General features: G+C 34.0%; 1 protein-coding gene across 1 annotated transcript; it reads right to left on the bottom strand.

Annotated features, from left to right (window-relative positions):
* Positions 1 to 3,621: 3,621 nt before the first annotated feature.
* LOC122597092 lies at positions 3,622 to 7,188 on the bottom strand. Its single transcript, XM_043769727.1, has 9 exons — positions 7,119 to 7,188; positions 6,833 to 7,032; positions 6,436 to 6,630; positions 5,456 to 5,649; positions 5,088 to 5,275; positions 4,910 to 5,001; positions 4,679 to 4,825; positions 4,391 to 4,597; positions 3,622 to 4,297 (listed from the first exon to the last, which is right to left on the bottom strand). The coding sequence occupies exons 1-9, from the start codon at positions 7,186 to 7,188 to the stop codon at positions 3,860 to 3,862; spliced, it is 1,731 nt and encodes a 576-aa protein (XP_043625662.1). The 3' UTR covers positions 3,622 to 3,859.
* Positions 7,189 to 21,295: the final 14,107 nt, after the last annotated feature.

The raw sequence follows: 21,295 nt of genomic DNA, 5'->3' as shown, positions 1-21,295 counted from the left end.
AGCATTGGTAAGGATGACATGAGGGTAACCAAGTAATATATATAGCTGTAAGGAAATATTATAATTTCTACAAGAAACATTGTGATGACAGAGTATTTTACGATACACATCATACACATTAACTGGGCATCTAAAGTAAAAGGACAGAAGGTTGGAATTACCTATAAACGGCTATTTGTCAAAGTTGACACAAGTTCATTTATTAACTCAGCAGCTTCTATGATGAAACAAGTACAAATAAAACACATAAGCTAGATATTTCTTAATAAGATAAAAAACATGAAAACAAATATCACATGAAACCCAGCCTGAACAAATAATAAGAAGCAATAATTGTTCTATAAACTCATAAATGAACACATAGATTCATTACCAGACCATAGTCACATAAAACGTGGTACGCTTCCGTACGGGTACGCAATTCGCTGTTTGTGACGAATTCGGTACGTAGGGGTATACTCATTTCGGTACGAAGCGATACGAAACGGTACGGTGAATTCGGTTCAGTGTACCAAAAATAAAAACATAAATAAACAGATTTTATAATATAAAGTTAAGAATAATTGTTTTTGTAAAGTTATAAAGTTGAACATAACACTAAAAAATACAATATACACAATAACACTAACTAAAATCTAATCTACTCATAATATGTATATTCAAAGGAAGACCTCATTCTTTTATTTATTTGACAAAAACAATAAAACACCATAAACTAAGGACAAATATGACACATCAATAGAATAAACAAATGGCCAGTCAAAAAATAAAAAAGGTGGATATATTGTAAGTGACATCCAGCTGTATGCAATAACTTAATATTTAATAATTATAATATAATATTAATTATTATCGTTATAAATAATTGTGTTGGAAGAATTGGTGAACTTTTCACTCTTCATCATCTGCTTCCATGGCAGCTTCTGTGATAGTAAATCCTAATAATGAGTTGGATCTTCCATCACAGGTAATCCATATTATTATATTATATATTTCTCTTCTTCTATTCTTCTTCTAAAGTGGTGAATTCCGGCAACCATCCCATCGAAGACCATATGGCAATGATTTTACAAAGTCAAATATAATCCAAGGTTAAAATACAACACTTAAACAATGCATCACCATATGGCAAGAAAAATTTCAGTGAGACAAAGAATTGCAAGTTGACTGATCGATACGAAAACACAGATAAGTAGAAAATTTTAATGAGCGTCACAAGCAAAAATCTAAAGAAACATATAAATTAACTCAAAGTGCAGAATTCAGTGGTTCACAAAGTCTAGCATACGGGGATGCCATATCTATAACAGAAATCAAACTATATACAAAAATTGAGCAATCAACGAAGTAAAATTAACATGTGCATGAATTGAAGTAATAATCTTGTTTTTGTTGTACTTGGTAAAAATGAGTGTTACAGGTTACTGAAAGAGAAACTACAAATTAAAGGTATTAAGGTGTGTTTCTCTGACAAGGGATTATTTTTAAATCGACTTGCCAATCGACAGGAAATGACCACACCACGGGTTTTAGTTACATAGTCAAACCATTGTTACTGAACCAGACAATAGAAAAATAGACCAACATAAACAATTATGGCTTGCACACACCTAATCATGAAGGCATATAACCTCAAGTAAAACGAGAAAAGTAGAATAAATTTAATGAGTGGTAAAGGCAAGAACCAGCCTATAAACTCCAAGAAGCATCTATTAACCAATTATACAAACTTTTACACATGGGGTAGCAGTCCCTCTTACCACTAAAAGTCATGCATGACTTGAAAACATGTATTCAAAAGTACTGAAAGAGAAGCTTAAAAGCATATGAAACACATGCTTGAACAAAAACAAGTCTAAGAGGAGACACATGCTTAACAAAAACAAGTCTAAGAGTATAAATGTGGTTAATTAACCTGGGATGATTGTTAAATTAGAGAGCAAAATTGTTGGTTGTCGAAGAAGTGATCGAGTAAGTTACTAGGGCAGATTTTATAAACGAAAGACATTACGTGCACATTTAACTCAAGGTGTAATGTAATGACTATATGGATGAAATATAATGAAGCTTTTACCAGCCTTGACAAGCAATAACTTAACCTAATATATTCAATGGTTCCACGAAGTCATATACATGTAATATGTGTTCAAATGAGCAGAACTAAATAATCATAAAATAAGATATAGAAGCTAAGCACTAGTAAATAACATGAATATATACCACTATGCATTATGATGGGAAAACAAAATTCCATAAAATTAAAAAATATAATGAGAACAAAGAATAACAATTAAGACTATCAACACATATATGAACACATAGATTATGAAAGTCTAGTATCAACTGAAACTATTCAGTAGATCTATTTCTATGAAAATATACCACTATGCATTATGAAGGGGAAACAACATTCCCACAGGAAAAAAAAAAAAGAATCAGAATCAGAAGCAAAAACTAGTCTGACTACATGGATGTAATATAATGAAGCTTTTACCAGCCTTGACAAGCAATAACTTAACCTAATTTCAATGGTTCCACGAAGTCATATACATGTTATATGTGTTCAAATGAGCAGAACTAAAAAATCATAAAACACAACATAGAAGCTAAGCATTAGTAAATAACATGAAACTATACCACTATGCATTATGATGGGAAAACAAAATTCCAAAAAGTTAAAAAAATATAATGAGGACAAAGAATAACAATTAAGACTATCAACACATATATAAACAAATAGATTACGAAAGTCTATCAACTGAAACTATTCAGCAGATCTATATCTATGAAAATATACCACTATGCATTATGAAGGGAAAACAAAAATCCCACGGGAAAAAAAAAAGAACAAGAATCAGAAGCAAAAACTAGTCTATCAACTCATAATTGAACACGTAGATTACCATATATCAACTAAAAATATTCTATAGATCTACAAAGTTATATCTATGATGCCTGTCTATGTGTTTGGATATGTAAAAAGAAATAATATCAAGAACAATGATAACTAGTCTATCGAAAACACAAAGCATAGTCTATCAACCAAAACTATACAATAGATCTATAAATTAAAACAAGAATTTGGTCGTAAACATGAATCTTAACAAGACAGATAAATATTTGATGGAAATCACAACTAAAAAAGGATATCACTAAAACCTAGTCTAATTAAACGATTCTACAAACTAAAAATTATGTTAGCACATTTATGTGTTCCTATAAACTTAGTTCAAATAAAACACATAACAACCACGTAAAAAGACTACAAACTAAAATGCATCAAATTGAAATCAACAATAACAAGTAAAAGACTAATCTATCAGCTCTTTTACAAAAACACAAATGCTTACTAAGTTATTCTACTAATGGTCATTTAGCTCAAGACATGTTATTAGATGCCCCAAAAAGTTGGATATATCGGGTGCATTTTCATGATGGTCAAACCAAGAACCAAGCAGTGACCCATTTCCGGCGCGCGCGCGGGGGGCGGGGGGGGGGGGGGGGGGGGGGGTTTGGGAGGAGGGAGTGGGGGGGTTCATGGTCGGTAGAAGTCTGTTTTGACATACCTTTACCATTGCATATCATGCATCAAAAAGAATGCAGTCAGTGTTTAATGGGCTTTTCGATTATGACATACCTTTACCCTCGCAACTGCTTACCTATATTTAAAGCTTGCCTCACGATTAAAAACTGGAGATAACTGGTTGAGTTGTGTGCACTCTTCCTAACCTGCATACACAAGAATAAAAGTAAGTCTCTAGCAAGTTTAATCTATTTAATATAAAAAAACATGTCTAGAAACATCCCTGGTTGTATAGATTGTATGGCTTTGCTTGGAGCTCATGGTCACCGTCTTAGTCTAGAAGTTCCACTGAGGTTTGAGCTCCGAATTAGAACTGATTTTGCAACCTTTACAAGGTGGTACTTGAGGAACAGCTTTAACATTCTTCTGTTTGGATACAGCCTGGAGATACCTCCCATCAACAAAATCTTTAAGCGTACCCACAACCTTTATATCATTTTTTCTGCTAGGGTGAATGTTTCCTTGTTTCTTTTTGGATACCGACTGAAGAAGCCTCTCATCAACCAAATCTTTACGCGTACTCACAACCTTCATCTCATTCTTCCTGCTTGAGTCAATGTTTCCTGGTTTGTTTTTGGAAATTGACTGAAGATATCTCTCATCAACAAAACCTTTACGTGTACTCATAACGTTTATATGATTTTTCCTGCTTGAGTCGATGATCCCTGGCTTCTTTTTACTCTGTACAACAGAACTTTGTAGTTTCTTAGATCCCTGTGATTATTCACATTGGTCTAGATTAGCAAAATCACATGGTAAACACACACACACACACACATTGATAAATAAAAAAAAAACTGAACTAACCAGGAGTTTTTCAGACCCAATCGACCTGCTATCTTTCTGACTGAGAGTTGGTCGTTCAACACCCGTAATGGTTCTTTGGGTACCCACTACTTGTTTATTTTGTTTGGTCACCAAACCGGTATATTCTGATTTCCTTCTACATCTACATGGGACAACACGGGTGACGATTCTACGCTCCATAACAGAACTTAATTGTTTTTTCTGTCCCTGTAACCATAAAAAAAATAGCTTAAAAACAACACAATGAACATACAATAATCCTATGAATGAAAAGATTGAAAAGTTTACCTTGTGTTTCTGAGACTCAATCGGCTTGCCACCCATAGGAATCATCCTATGAATGTTCACAACATCTAGTTCCTGTTTCCTAGTCAAGTCAACTATGTGAGATTTCCTTGTACGCTCCATGACAGAAGTTGATTGCTTATCTTTACCCTGTATACATACACATGAAGTGAAGCTTAAAAACAACAAACTGTACATGTCACGAATAACTTAAAAAGAAGATTTAAAACAGACCTGCCGATTCTCACACCCAATCAACTTTCCATCCCGAATAAGAGTAGGCTGCAGAAACCTTGATTGAACAGTAATTGATGCATCTCCTCGAGCTGTAGATTATCAAAAGAAAACATTGCAAGAGTTATAAAACCATACATATAAAATTGTCAAATATTGTACTATTAAATAAACCTACCTGGGGCAAGATACGGAGACGTTCTCTGAATACCCACAGCCTTTTTATCTTGTTTACACCTCAATCGAATATTTGTTGAATTTTTACTCTCACAAATAGGCCCCGGCTTACTGTTGCTCTCAAAAACTAGATTGGGTTGTTCACTCTCAAATAGAGGGTTCGTATGTATTGAATAATTCTGCCTCTTGCTGAAAAACGACTTTTGACTTTCTTTCTCAAAAACGATATTTGATCGTTTACTCTCAAATAGAGGGTTCGTATGTATTGAATAAATCTACCCCTTGCTGAACAACGACTTTTGACTTTCTTTCTCAATAACGATACTTGATCGTTTACTCTCAAATAGAGAAATCATATGATATACATACCCCTTGCTCTGTAACGAATTTTGACTTCCTTTCTCGACTACATCTGTACTCTCAAAACTGTTAGCAGCTCCATGACAACCGGCTGCTGTTGTCTTCAATTCCTCAAGCTCGTTAGTACCTTCCCTTTGAATTGGTTTCATGATCATCCCATCAAGCACGCAAAGAATTGTGCTAGCAAGCGTAGAACAAACATCCTGAAATATACACAATGTGAGATATGACGTATGGAAATAGAACTTTTTGTACAGATAATGTATATATTTTTGCAAGGTTATGGTGTTTTTAATACTTTTTGTTAAAAAAATCTGTAAAAGTGGTATAACTATTGAAGACACCACTCTATGCTATATCACCCATGATCGGCTTTACGATCACCTGCCCCAATTAGCACACAACCTCACACTGCAGGTGCATTTCATCGCCCAACCACACACTGCCATTGAATGGTCTTCATCATGCAACTTCGACAAGTTAACAACACGAAGTTATATCTACTTTTACTCTCTGCTAAAAAATGAAATATCACATATAATTTTCATAAAAAGGCTGTCATCAACCACCAACAGTAAAGAGAAGAAGAAAAACAACAAAACTAGAAACAAAGTTTAATCATTTATCCTTTAACACACTCTCTCCTTCTCTGACCTCTCATTCACACAAACTAAACTTTACTTACCACCAGCTTTAAACAGAATAGAAACACCAGTGTACAATTCAAACAAAATGTTCCTTATGCTCGACACCCCTCGCAGATAAAAAGTGAAGCCACCTAATGCAAGACCAGTGACGATAAAGCTGGTCTTGGGTGATAAGGCAGAGGCCGATGTTGCCAACACCAGTTACACCATTATTACAAAATTTTATATCAAAAATACTAGAACACCATAACATTTCAGATATATACTGTCTATAATGTATATATATATATATAAGCAAAAGGAGTAAAAATTGTCATGTATTGTACTATTAAATAAACCTACCTCCTTGCTCAAAAACGAAATTTGACTTCCTTTCTCGACCACATCTTTACTCTCAAGATTGTTAGCAGCTCCATGACAACCAGCGGCTGTTGTGGTCATTTCCTCAAACTCATTAGTATCTTCATTTCGAATTGGTTTCATGATCATCCCATCAAGCACGCAGTGAATTGTGCTAGCAAGCGTAGAACAAACATCCTGAAATATACACAAAGTGAGATATGACGTATGGAAATAGAACTTTTTGTACAGATAATATATATATATATATATATTTCAAAGTTATGGTGTATTCAATACTTTTGTTTAATAAAACTGTAAAAGTGGTATAGCTATCGAAGACACCAGCCTATACTGTCTATAGTGTATATACATGAGCAAAAGGAGTAAAAGATCATACATGCTGTCGAAGATGATGATAGGAAGAATCATCAGACGACGATGATGATGATGAACCAGTGGCATATAGTTTCTTGAACACAACCGACTTGCTAACCTCCTGAATGAGAGTAATCTGTTCACACCCAATCAACTTTCTATTCCGAAAAAGAGTAGGGCAGAGAAACCCCGATTGAACGCCACCTGATGCATCGCCTCGAGCTGTAAACATGCAAAACAAAGCTTTGCAGGAATTTTAAAACTGTAAAAAAGAATCTGTCATCTACTGTACAATTAAATAAACCTACCTGAGGCAATACATGGAGACGGTGTATGAGTACCCACGACCTTTTTATCAAGGAAAGGCGATAAGAGCATTATTTTCCCTTGATCAACAGCAATACAACTACACTTCTTAGCAATGGGAATCCAACCCCTCAAACCAACGAACACACATACAAGAGTTCCAATGAACTGACTACCACAATCCTCGGAAACGACACCTATCCTTCCGCAAACCTGAAGAATTGACAAGGAGCGTCCTCAATATATATATACATATAGAACAGATGTCCTCGAAATGTACAAACTTGAACATTGATTCTCTCATTGTTTCAAAAGAAAACTATTATGTTCGAGTTCTAAGAATGATAGGTTAAAGATTTTCAAAAAGAAAATCATGGGCTTTATTTTTCTTTTAAAAGAACCTGTTGACTCGAAATACATCCTATATATATGTATAACCAGAGATCATAACTCATAAGCATCATCACCAACAATATAAGTCCACATAATTTTTCTTTAAAAATAACCTATTGACTCGAAATACATACATATCCTATATATATATATATATATATAGCCAGAGTAAAAGCATCATAAGAAAGAAACATGATTAATATAATCCCTGCAAATCGGGTAATCAAAATCTTTAAAAAGAAATCGTCTTTTCACATCCACATTATTGTATCATTTATATGTTACTGGTATAAATAAAGAGAAAGAAAAAAAGAAACATAAAAATCAATAGTTATAGATACATATATATATATATATAAACAAAAAGAATAAAGAGTCATAAAAAAGAGTAAAGAATCATACATGTTCTTCAAAAGATGAGTAATCTGACGATGCTGATGATGATTTTGATGGAGATGATGATGATGACGATGCTGATGATGATTTTGATGGAGATGATGATGATGATGATGATGATAAACTAGCAAAGAATTTCTTAATAGCATCCATAATGGAAACAACAACAATTATACAAAAACAATAATAAAGAATATTATTGTGAAATTGAGAAACTGAATTAAAGAAAAAGATTATTGATCTGAAATTCTGAATATGATTTAATTTTGCGAAAAAGATAAAACCCTTTTCCTATATATACCTTCCGGCACTGAAGTTTGACAGGGTCGGGTTATTTTATTTTTTAATTCTTTTTTTTTTTTGTTATTATATAAGTGTTATTTAATTTATATACAAACCAAAAGTATTATTCAACATAATTCTATTTATTTTATTTTATTTATTTATTATTACGTGGTATTTTATAGTCACGACACTATCATTGCTCGAATTTTAACAAGTCACATCTTGTTTGGGTTTTTCTTTAGGTTTTGTTTTGGATTCTTGCAAAGCTTTTAGTGTTAGGATAAATCTCTTTTGCTTCCCTCAACACGGTTTGAATATCGTCGTTATCATCCTGCCTAACCCAATAATACAATGGAGCCGATAGTGATTCTACCTCGTGGCAATAACACTTCTACAATATAAAAACATAACAAAACACATTCTTTTTAAATATAAACTGTAAAAAGTGCATTGACTTTCTTTACCAGAATAAGACAACAGTTTCAACGATCGTTTAGTTAGAATAACATAAACATCATCTTGTTCTTCAAATATAGTTAGGAGTTTGAAAATTTATTATCAAATATTAATTTATCTATTAGATTTATTTTGAAAATATAAAGTAACTATTCATTGTATTATTATTATTACTATTTATAAAAATGTTTTTCATTCTTGATATTATTATTATTATTATTATTATTATTAATTAAAATATTAACATTGTTAATTAAGTGAATTCATCCAAAGTTCATTTCTAATTTCGTGAATTAAAAATCAAACTGACACGTTAGCAAGTTAACAGGTAAGATGTTACTTTTTCTGCTAATAAACAAAAGATTTTTTCTAAAACGTAAAGCTTTCAAAAAATATTGTTAATCTCGTGAAATCGGATAAAGTTTATTTTTATTTTCTGCAATTATCCTTTATTTTTACTATTAAAACTTTAAAAGGGTAACTTCATAATATTTTTATAATTATTTTAGTCATTCGGTTTTCAAGTAATTTAATACTTCATTTTTGATTTTTGTTAAAATGGGATATAATTTTTGGATAATTTGATACATGAATCACAAACATTGTGGAAAATATTAAAAAGTGGTATGAACGTATTCTTAGACAACAATATACAACTGGGTAACTGATTTGCAAAATCGAGTTTAAAATTTATAAACAAATAATACCAATTATACTACCTAATACACACTTTGAGACAGTGAACCCGTTCATGTATAGTATAATTAAAGGGTAAGACCAGGTCGAACACAAGGGAATATGTATAGGAAACTAACGAGTTTATGCAATTCAAACAAGTTTTGGTTTTATGACCCAACGCCACTTTGATTTTTAAACTAAAAACTAAAAATTAATTTAAACTAAAAATTGCTTTAAAAAGATTGTTGTAGACCATAGTCTAAAAAACACATTCACTTGAAATAACTCACACTAATGTTTCGTGCATAGTGCTTCAAAAATACACAAAAATATATATATATATATATATATATATATTAAGTTTAATTATTCATCAATAAAGCTTTGTCAATCTATCTTTTTTTAGTACTCTAACTAACATTGAAATTAATATTATGCCTATCTTAACAGACTATCAAAATGTAAATAGACTAATCGGTATTTTTGTCAAACCCAGTAGCAACTCAGTGGATTTCGCCCCCGAGTTGCCGGGCCACCACCCCCCGGTAGCCACCATTGTAGCAACCCCCACGATTTGCTTGCAAAGTCCTCATTTGATCTGACAAAGCCCATTTTTCTTTAGATTTCAGTGGGTTTAATTATTAATATTAATAATTTAATTGTCACATGTCATAAAAGGCTACCCCACCTTCCAGACAACTTCACTCCCTATTTTTTTTCCCATGCAACCCCCAGCAACCCAAAATGCCACATGGTGTAACGTGGTGAAAGTAGCCCAACCCCCGACTATACCACTCCGGATTGCCTTTAGAACTTTCGTTAAATTGCATTAAACAATTGTATACTTACAATTAAATTGAGGAGGTAAACTTTTGATATAAAAATGTACAATTTTTTTATGTACGTTAAATGAAATTCTATGATTTTCATTTAGTATTTTCCTATTATATAGTCTTGACTCTAATAAAAGCAACTTTTAGAAAAATAATTTTCATAGTAATCATTGAGTTGGTCACATTAGTGCGACTTAATCAGTGTGTAAAATACTCATCTAAACTTCAATGTTAAAAAAATTAAATATATAGTAAACCTCTATAAATTAATAATCTTGGGACCTGGAATTTTGTATTAATTTAGTGAGATATTATTATATCGATAAATTAATAAAATATTAATTCAAAGAAATTCATGTATGACATTTAAAAATTTTATATCTAATGTATATTCACGCATTAAAAGACTTGTTAAGTCCATTGTTTTTAATTAAAGATAGTTTAATGTGCAAAGTTTTAAATTGATCACTATAAAATGTATAATGAAGTTAAGGATGATTTGATAGCTTTAGAACGGGTTACTCGGAAATAAACATTACACACGACAACAATTTTTTTCAACTTATTGTTGCAATACGAGAATATAACATCTCAACTTTAATTGCAATGAGGAGATTTAAAGATGAACGCAATATAGATTTGAAGTTAAAAAAAAAAAACAAGTGATTATAAATTCATTTTTTACTAAACAGTCTTCAAATTGTGAAATTTTTAAGAAATTATTAACTTATAATTTTGTCGGGACCAATATATTTACATTGATTTCAAAAAAGTTATTACCTTATTATTTTATCGATGGACGTCCAATTTTGTACTGGTCCCAAGTTCAGACCAGATAAATTATTAATTTTATCGAGGTTATTAATTTATTGATTATTAATTTATAATTTTTTCTAACCGTATAAATAATAATATCAAAACGGAACCTATAAAACATAAAAATTATATTTTGAAATAAGAATTTTTTAAATAAGTACCTCTAAAATATAAAAATGATGATTTTCATAATAAAAATGAAAAACCATATTAAAATGAAAGAACCACAAATAAAAATCTCTAATCAATGATTTTATTAAGTAAAAAACAAACCTTAACTATCTCATGATGACACCTAGGCGTATTTAGTGGTGGCATCTGTTGATGAGATGACGTTTGAGATGACAAACCGCTAAACACAAAATCATATGAAACCGACACGTAAGATAAAAAGCTTATGTTGCGAACAAATGAGAGTACCACATATAATCAACCATATCTTCTCTTGGTTATATATATATATATATATATAGGGTAAAGTTATTTTGAGAACCCTTTTTTTTGCGAGAACCTTTGAAAACTTTTCAAATCAAGCCCAACCGATGATTATTCTTTGCATGAAAATTGTTTTTTTATTGTTTTTAGAATAACTTATGTGTAATTTTGAAGTTTATAATTGTGTGGATGCATGGATTATCATCCGTTATACAATTATGCGGAGATTTGGATTCTTGATCACATGTGTACGAATATTGTTATGATTACATGTGATCGACTTACATACATGTGATCATAGCAATACTTGTGCACATGTGATCAAGAATCTAAATCTCCACATAATTGTATAATGGATGATAATCCATGCTCCACACAATTATAAACTTCAAAATTACACATAAGTTATTCAAAAAACAATCAAAAAACAATTCCATGTAAAGGACAATCATCGGTTGGGCTTGATTTGAAAAGTTCTCAAAGGTTCTCGCAAAAAAAAAGTTTCTCAAAATAACTTTACCCTATATATATATATATATATATATATGAGAAAGTTAATTAAAGTACAATCATCAATTGATCCTTGTATCACTTACAAACATTTACTACTCAATTAATCACACGAATGACTCAAAACCGATAAACGAATAGCAATTAAAGCATACCCAACCCCTAAACCAGAGATGAGTAGACAAAAATCCATCAAAGACCATTACCCTATGATCTTAGAATAAAGAATTACCTGTAAGGATGATTGAGGGATCAAAAAACTAGAAGAATCACCATCGAATTGATCCAAAATCGCATAAAATTTGAGGAGAGGCTCTAGGGTTCTTGAGGGAGAAGCGTTTTGAGATTAGAATCTGATTATGGGGTTTATGGAACGTGATATGGCCCTAAATCTGCCGGACTAACTTTTCAAAACTTAACATCTAGACCCTTGGACTTTCTTATAACTCGTTTCGTCACCAATTTACTAGTTTAACACATATGGAAACCCTTAACGACCCTTAAATCTTATTGGGAACACTTTGTGACTTTATTAATTATACTTCATCATTATTTTCATCACTTGAGCATATTTAATGAAATTAATCATTAACACGTAGGCACATTAATCATATATAATGACCATAGTCATTATCACATGAACATATTTATCGTTAAACACATAGCCCTAAAGGAAGGCAAACGTTGACCAACGACATGGTCAATGGTCGACATAAAAATTTTGGGATGTTACAATTACCTCCCCCTTAAAAGAATTCTGTCTTCACAATCATTTTCGCCACTCATAGATAATCAACACTTCCATATCTCTAACTTTATCATATCATTTCAAGATTTCCTTGGGTTGTTGTATAATCCCAGAGGTGTAACAAAATACCAAGGTATAATGTACACACATAGTTGTAGAGGGGGGTGAATACAACTTTTCGTTTTTCCTTAGCTAGACTTAAGAAAAAAGTTTTAGAGATTCAGATATATATATACATATATATATAACATAATATAGAAAGTAGGAATCAATAAAACAGTAAAGCAGAAATAAACATTCTTAGACACAGATTGCGTTTTTCAAATGTAATCCTTTATTAGGAAAATAATCTATACAAAGAATTACAGGGTTGTTGCGGAAACAAGATAACCTACAATATCTAAACAACCCTTTGAAATAAAAAACAACAATCAATAAGTTCTTGCTCAAGAGAAGCAGCCCAAGTTGTCTTCTCACAGAATAAGCTGTGTGTAAGAGCAGAGAGAACTTTTGTGAAGAATGATTCAAAGGAATGTCACACATATGCCTTCAAGGATTGTAGCTTTTATAGGCGAAAGCTTCAGTCTCTCTTGGTGTCCAAATAAGCCACGTATAAGAATTTTGTTGGACGATCAAAGGAAAATTAGAACGTGCCTTCATCGTACTTGTGGTCCCCAAACCTGCAGCATGATATTTTGATCGTCTAATGAGAGTATGGACACGCATATGTAAATAAACCACCAACTTAGATTTTAGGAATCTTCCTTGTCACGTCATACTTCTTTATCAACAAATCCAGGTTGTAACCTTCACTTGATTGTCAGACACAACTTGATCTTCTATCTTCAATCCTCCTCTTCGACTTGGATTGAATGCTGTTACCAATTTGATGCAGCTTGAACAACACTTGCTTCCATAAGATATTACAATTACAAAGTATGAAGCATAATCTGGGTCAGTTACAGATCGCAAGCTGTGTCAGCTTAGTCTGACCCAGATTACAATACAAAAACCAAAATATTTACAAGTGTTTTCATACAGATTTGTCATCATTAAATTTACAGCATTCATTGGGACTCAACAGTTGTACTTTAACTTAGCATAGCCAACTCATTTAGATTCTTACGTAGTATTTTCTACTTTCACTTTACCATTTAAAACATTTATCATTTCTTTGGTTCAATCTTTAAATCAAACCAAGTAATCACCTTATTTCTTCAACCTTCAAAAGTAGTGCACACATTATATTCGGTGAAGGCTATTCATTTGGCAGATAAGACCTTCCATCACATATCCTTATTAACATGCTACCATGGCTTACATGATTCATTGAACAAAGGGTCGACTCACCATAACTTTCGATGCAAATCATACCCCTTCATAGAAACTTATGGCTAGACCATAATACCCACCTTGTTCATAATAAGCATTCTTTGCTAATCACAAAAGCTTTGGACGATTTTGAGCTAATCAAAACACTCCTTTAACAAATCGAATTTTATGAACTATTATCTTCATGATCTTTAGCTCCACAACTTTCCTTACAATAACATGTCGTATCATGAGATGACATCCAACACGTACATTATAATCGTTGTTGCATAGGAACACAACAATAAATCTCGATGAACGATCAAATCATCACACCTAAGCTTATCATTCACAGCTTTTGAAACATCCTATCTGATTCCTATCAATCTAGGAGTGAAATCACTTGAGTACACCATATACCTCCTTTTCGCAGAAAACTTTTTCGAAGATCATCAACATAACACTTGTCTCGTTCCGAAACAATCGCCAAACAACTCCCATGCTTTGAGTCAACTTCTTCAACATACATATTTGACATCTTAAACAATCAACAAGTGTAATGGTTCACTAAGAACTAAGCATTCCTGGTCAACCTGCCCAAAATGACTCCTATTATGTCATTACCTTAGGCATCCCAAGTTCACATATCACATGATAACGTGACTCCTCACTTCCGTTAGAGGGTCATCAAATTCTTTATATGGCCATAACAACTTTCATTATTTAGTCTCGGCTTATAACTTAATCACACGTCAACGTATATAGTTTACTATACCTTGTATCATGATAAGTCATATCACCAACATTTTCGTCTCTGGAAGCATCATATTGGGCTGACACATTGTAGTTAAGTACTAGTGAGTTCTTTGTTTAACCTCGTTATATAATCAACATAATTGGATTGGTTTTAATTTAAATGCAACCTAAATAAGTTGTGTCATGAAGTCATAGTGGATGATCTTTTAATTCTTCTTGATATAAGACAATTCTCTTTTCATTTTAATTCCTCGGAATTACTAACTTTTTCAACTAACTAACTTTTCAAAACTCCAATATGACGGGAGTCTTTAAAATCCAAAACTCTTTTTAAAACTACTTAAAACTCGCTTGCTCTTAATCAGTATCTGTGAATTCGACCTGGACTTACCTTGAAGCTATATTGCATACGAACGGGTCCATTGCCCGAGAGTGTGTAGTAGTCAGTTAATCGGTATATTTTGTTATTAAATTTTATAACTCGATTTTACACATCAGTTTTCCATCACCAATTACACTTTAACCCAATTTAATAATAATTAATATTTTATTTGATAATGTCTATCTAATTGAAAAATATAGCTAAAAGTTAGAGACGTTATAACATTTAGACCATATGTAACACCCCGCTAAAGCGGAATATACGGGATGCACAGATAAGCACAATTGCACACAGTACGAGTTCCAACACAGCCAATAACATTAAGAAGAAAGAAGTTTAATAGTTATTACAGAACATGGGGTATACCCAGAATAGTCAATAATCAAAAGACAGAACAATTTTCTTATATCAAGGTCTTGAACTGAACAAGCAAAGGAAAGTCTTCACAGCTCCTGATCTTGAACACTCGAACAATCGCCAAATGAATGAGCTTAAAAGAAGAAGACTCCTATGCTACAAGATCTAATAGCCTAGCCTGAAAAGCTGTAAGTTCAAAAGGTCAGCTACGAAAGTAGCTGGTTAGATTCACTCAAAGTACAATTTAATATACATATTAATGATATGTAGAGTAAGAACAAGGTCATAAGATCTGTACGTTTAGCAAAAGTACTTTGTAATAGAAAGAACAATACAAGAACAAATAATGAACTATGAATGTATTGTCACTGCTAACCCTATTGGCCAGAACTGAACTGTAGTGTAAAGATATGCTCATATTATTCAAGTAGGTCAAGTAAGATCTAGATCAGAACAAGAACAAGTAATATGCATCCTCCAGAACTGTGGAGAATGAGAGTGGGCCTACCCTAAATAGCGTTGTCCATAATCACCTACGGTTCAATCCTTGAACCGTGGGATGTGAATTGATAGCAGTGAACAAGAACTGAACAAGTACAAATAAGAACTAGAACATGATAATGAACAAGTAAAGTAGTATAAATGTATTTAAGGATCTTGCCCATTCAAGACTTAAATACTCTTTTAAACAGTTAAAATCATATCATAAGTTTCTCATAAGTTCACATAATAGTACGTAAAATAGTTCAAGAACATATGTACAAGTACGAAATAGTTTTCATGCTTTTCAGTCCCCGATAAAAGAACTTGGACAAAATGTACGAAAGGGGGATTAGTGAACTCACAGTGATCTGGTACAAGAACAGTTTATAAGCACAAAGAACAAGCACCGTGATAGATAAGTTATATCTACCAAATTCCAAGCACGTCTTGATGGAAGCCTAAGTACATGTCATTGATCATAAATAAGTATGCACATTAGTTCATGTGATTAATTATTCACTGAAATGTTCTTGATGAACTGATGATTTGGTCCTTTGAAGACCTTTGAACGTTTTGACTCAAAAGAGTTTAAATGAACTTTAAGTACTCGAACTGGACTCGATCTGAACGTCTTTGAACTCACACATAAGTAATTACAATGTTAATGAGTTGAACATGCCTTTAATACTGATCTTTAGCTTTAAGAACTCAATTTAGTTGATCATAGAACTCGTACTTTAGTAATTTAGATAATTCGTAACACTAATGTACTTGGTTGAGAACTGAGCAATGATCTTAGCTAGGATTCGAGTTTGAGCTAGTCTTGACATGTTGTACAACCTTTTATGTATAAAAATCATAATGTATTGAAGCTAGGAACTAGTCTAGGAGTTATGTACAAGATCTGGTCGATTTACGATTAAGTATGACTAGATATAGATGCAAGGTCGTTTTAGGGTTTCAAAGTCCACGATCGTATCATATGTTGGCTCAGATCGTTCCACTTGCTTGATCAAGATCATTTCAAGATTGCTTAGGTTCAAGATCGTTTCACTTGCTTACTCAGGTTCAAGATCGTCCTAGGTTGTATCAAGGTCAAGCTCGTCTTATGTTCACATCAGGTTCTAGATCGTATCAAGCCAAGATCGTCCTATAGCTCAAAGCTAGGTCAAGATCGTTTCAATTATTAAAACCAAGATCCTTTTAGGAGACTAGCTCAGGATCGTTCCAATAGACTTAAGTACAAGATCAAGATCATTCTCGATTCAAGAACACAGATTGAGCGAAACCGATCTTAGAAGATCAGTTACCCAGGAGTGTACTAACACCACATCACAACACAATTACAACACGAGATCAAACGAGCAAGCACGAAAGAACAAGAGGCTGCCCTAGGACGGTCTTGGCTTCAAGATCGTCCTAGTGCATCAAGAACAGGATCGTCCAACTTCAAGAACATGCACGAGCACTACAAGAATGTCTAGATCGATTTTCAGGACTTGTTGGACATAGCACTAGTACATATATGCACAATAACACTAACCAATAACACTTTTAATGATTTCAAGACCATTTATAACATGAACAAGTCGTGGGACTCAAGAACAAGTTGTACCTTTACTTTCAAAAATGGGTTTTGTAGATTAAAGCATGTTATGACCCAAATTTGTTCACACAAATATTATTAAACACATTTAGACACAAACCCATTAATTATTAACACGATTTTCATTCAAAATTGGACCAAATCATCAAGAACATGAACTTGAAAAAGTATTTTTAATTTGATCAAAAACTAATCAAATGTTGTTGTTACCTGAGAAATGATTCAAGAAGTATGTTTTGATTATCACAAGGATGCTAAAAGTACAAACGATTTCGATTGAAAGTATCAAAATCAAGAGATGCTCTTGTGTGTGTTTTATGGTGGCTGAGTGTGTGTTTTAGTGAGAGAGTGGTGAGATGGAGAAGATAAAGAGAATAGGGTTTCTCTCTCTAACTCTCTATTTATAGTTTTCCAATATTAAATGAACTTAATAAGTGCAAGGACTATTTGCAACATTTTGAACTAGAACTTTTATGAACACGAACGTTTACGAACCGAATGTTAATATTTCATCGTATTTTAATCATAAACTCGTCATATAAATCAAGATATAAAATCAAATTGACCTTCATATAAACACATATTTTGGTCTAAAGCACGTCAAGAACTTAAATAAATTGAACTGTCTAGCCGTTCTAATGGTGAAAGTACAATTCAAAGAACTTATTTAGAACATTTCTATGGCGGTTGTTACATTCTCCCCTACTTAGAGGATTTCGTCCTCGAAATTAAGAGTCTTGTCGATCAAAAAGATGAGGGTACTCTTCTAAATGAAATCCTCGCATTCCCAGATGTCATTATACCCATGCCTAGCACTCCAACGTACACGAACTAGTGGTACTCTACTCTGTCTAGTCTGTTTAGCATCTCTGTCAATGATCTCAATGGGCTCTTCAGTAAACTCAAGCCCTTCGTCGATATGAACATCCTTAACAGAAATGACGGTCGGATCGTCAGCGAAGCACTACTTTAAATTGGACACGTGGAATGTGTCATGAACATTGCCAAGTTCTAGAGGTAGTTCCAGTTTGTACGCAACTGGTCCCACACGTTTAGTGATCTTATAAGGTCCGATGTTCCGAGGCGCCAATTTGCCTTTCTTGCCGAAACGGGCAGTACCTTTCCATGGGGAAACTTTCAATAGAACTTTATCGCCTACTTGGAACTCTAAAGGTTTACGGCGTTTGTCAGCATAGGACTTTTGTCTGTCTTGAGCAGCTTTAAGCTTTTCTTTGTTAACAGCGATTTTGTCAATAGTGAACTGCACAACTGGGAGCTTCATCCAGCTTCTTTCACCGGCGTCTAGCCAGCAAAGTGGTGATCTGCACTTACGCCCATATAAGGCCTCGAACGGTGCACACTGAATACTAGTGTGATAGCTGTTGTTGTACAAGAACTCGATCAATGGAAGATGTTTATCCCAACTTCCTCTGAACTCTAATGCACAAGAATGGAGCATGTCCTCCAAGGTCTGGATAGTACGCTCGCTTTGCCCGTCTGTCTGAGGGTGATAAGCGGTGCTCAAGTTAAGTCTGGTACCTAAAGCTTCTTGAAGTGACTGCCAAAAGTCAGATGTGAAGCGAGGATCTCGATCTGACACGATTGATAAAGGAACGCCATACTTGGTCACAATATCTTCTATGTAAATCTCAACAAGTCTCTCCAATGAGTAGTCATCACGAATTGGAAGAAAACGAGTTGATTTCGTCAGTCTGTCCACTATCACCCAAATGGAGTTATGGTTGTCTTTTGTACGAGGCAGTTTCATGATGAAATCCATGGTGATATCTTCCCACTTCCACACTGGAACTTCCAATTGTTTCAACAAAGCGGAAGGTTTCTGATGTTTGATCTTAACTTTAGAACATGTCAGGCATCTGCTGACGTACTCATAGATCTCTTTTTTCATCCCAGGCCACCAATAGTCTAGTTTCAGGTTCTTGTACATCTTGTCTGCACCTGGATGAATCGAGTACCTTGAACTGTGAGCTTCCTTCATGATGATCTCTCTAACACCATTAACTGCAGGGATCCAAACTCGGTTCTTGAACTTCTTGACTCCTTCGTCATCAATTTCAAGTTCTTGAGCGATTGGGCCTAACCGTTCTGCCTTTAGGTTTTCTGGCCTCAATCCGATCTCTTGATCTGTGATCACACATTGTTTTAAGTCTGTACGATCTGCTTCCTTGATAGATAAGATTTTGACTCGTTCTTTTCTGCTTAAAGCATCAACTACCACATTCGCCTTTCCAGGATGATACTTGATGTCACAATCGTAATCACTTAGTAACTCCACCCAACGCCTTTGTCTCATGTTCAGTTCTTTCTGATTGTACACATGTTGCAAGCTCTTATGATCGGTGAAGATAGTACATTTAGTTCCGTACAAGTAGTGCCTCCAAATCTTTAGGGCAAAGACAACTGCTCCAAGTTCTAGATCGTGGGTGGTATAATTCTTTTCATGCACTTTAAGTTGTCTGGATGCGAGCGATCACTTTACCTCTTTGCATCAGTATACAGCCTAGTCCCTGATGTGAAGCGTCACAGTACATGACAAAGTCTTCGGTGCCTCTGGTAAAGCTAGAACAGGTGCTTCACACAGTCTATCTTTTAGGGTCTGGAACGCTCGTTCTTGTTGTTCACCCCAAATAAAGACTTTGGTCTTTTGAGTCAGTTGCGTCAAGGGTAGTGCAATTTTAGAGAAGTTCTCAATAAAACGACGATAATAGCCAGCTAGTCCAAGAAAACTACGAACTTCAGTAGGAGCTTTTGGAGCCTCCCACTTTTTAATCGCTTCAATCTTGGCCGGGTCGATATGGATGCCTTGTTCATTTACGACGTGGCCGAGGAACTGTACTTGGCGAAGCCAGAACTCGTACTTAGAGAACTTAGCGTACAAATTTTCATCACGAAGAAGCTGAAGTATAGATCTTAAATGTTGTTCATGATCAGATTTGTTCCGAGAGTACACGAGTATGTCATCGATGAACACTATGACAAATTTGTCTAAGAACGGACGACAGACACGGTTCATTAAGTCCATAAAGATCGCTGGAGCATTAGTTAGACCAAATGGCATAACGAGAAATTCGTAATGACCATAACGAGTACGAAAAGCTGTCTTTGGGACGTCACCATCCTAAACACGGATCTGGTGATAACCCAAACATAGATCGATCTTAGAGAAGTACGAAGCACCTTGCAATTGATCAAAAAGATCGTCTATGCGAGGTAGGGGATACCGGTTCTTAACAGTTAATTTGTTCAGTTCACGATAGTTTATGCACATTCACATGGAGCAATCTTTCTTCTTAACGAATAAGATTGGTGCTCCCCAAGGAGATGAACTAGGACAAATAAAGCCTTTGCTCAAAAGTTCTTGTAATTGATTGGACAATTCTTGCATTTCAGGAGGAGCTAAACGATACGGTGCTTTAGCGACTGGTGCTGCACCGGGAATTAGATCAATATTGAACTCGACTTGTCTAACAGGTGGAATGCCTGGTAAGTCGTCAGGAAAGACATCTGGAAAGTCCCGTACAATGGGGATGTCTTGAACTTTCTGTTCTTTAGCACTTTTATCGATGACATGAGCTAGGTACACAAGATGATCTTTCTTGTCCAAGTACTTACGGAATTTCATGGCTGAGACGATCTTAAGTTCGTTCGTGGACTTGTCTCTTTGCACAATTAAGATCTCGCCGTTCTGGAGCGGTATATGAACTGATTTCTCG

The sequence above is a fragment of the Erigeron canadensis genome, chromosome 4 (assembly GCF_010389155.1).
Source record: "Erigeron canadensis isolate Cc75 chromosome 4, C_canadensis_v1, whole genome shotgun sequence".
In the NCBI taxonomy this organism is placed as follows: Eukaryota; Viridiplantae; Streptophyta; class Magnoliopsida; order Asterales; family Asteraceae; genus Erigeron; species Erigeron canadensis.
This window is presented reverse-complemented; position numbering and strand designations above follow the sequence as displayed.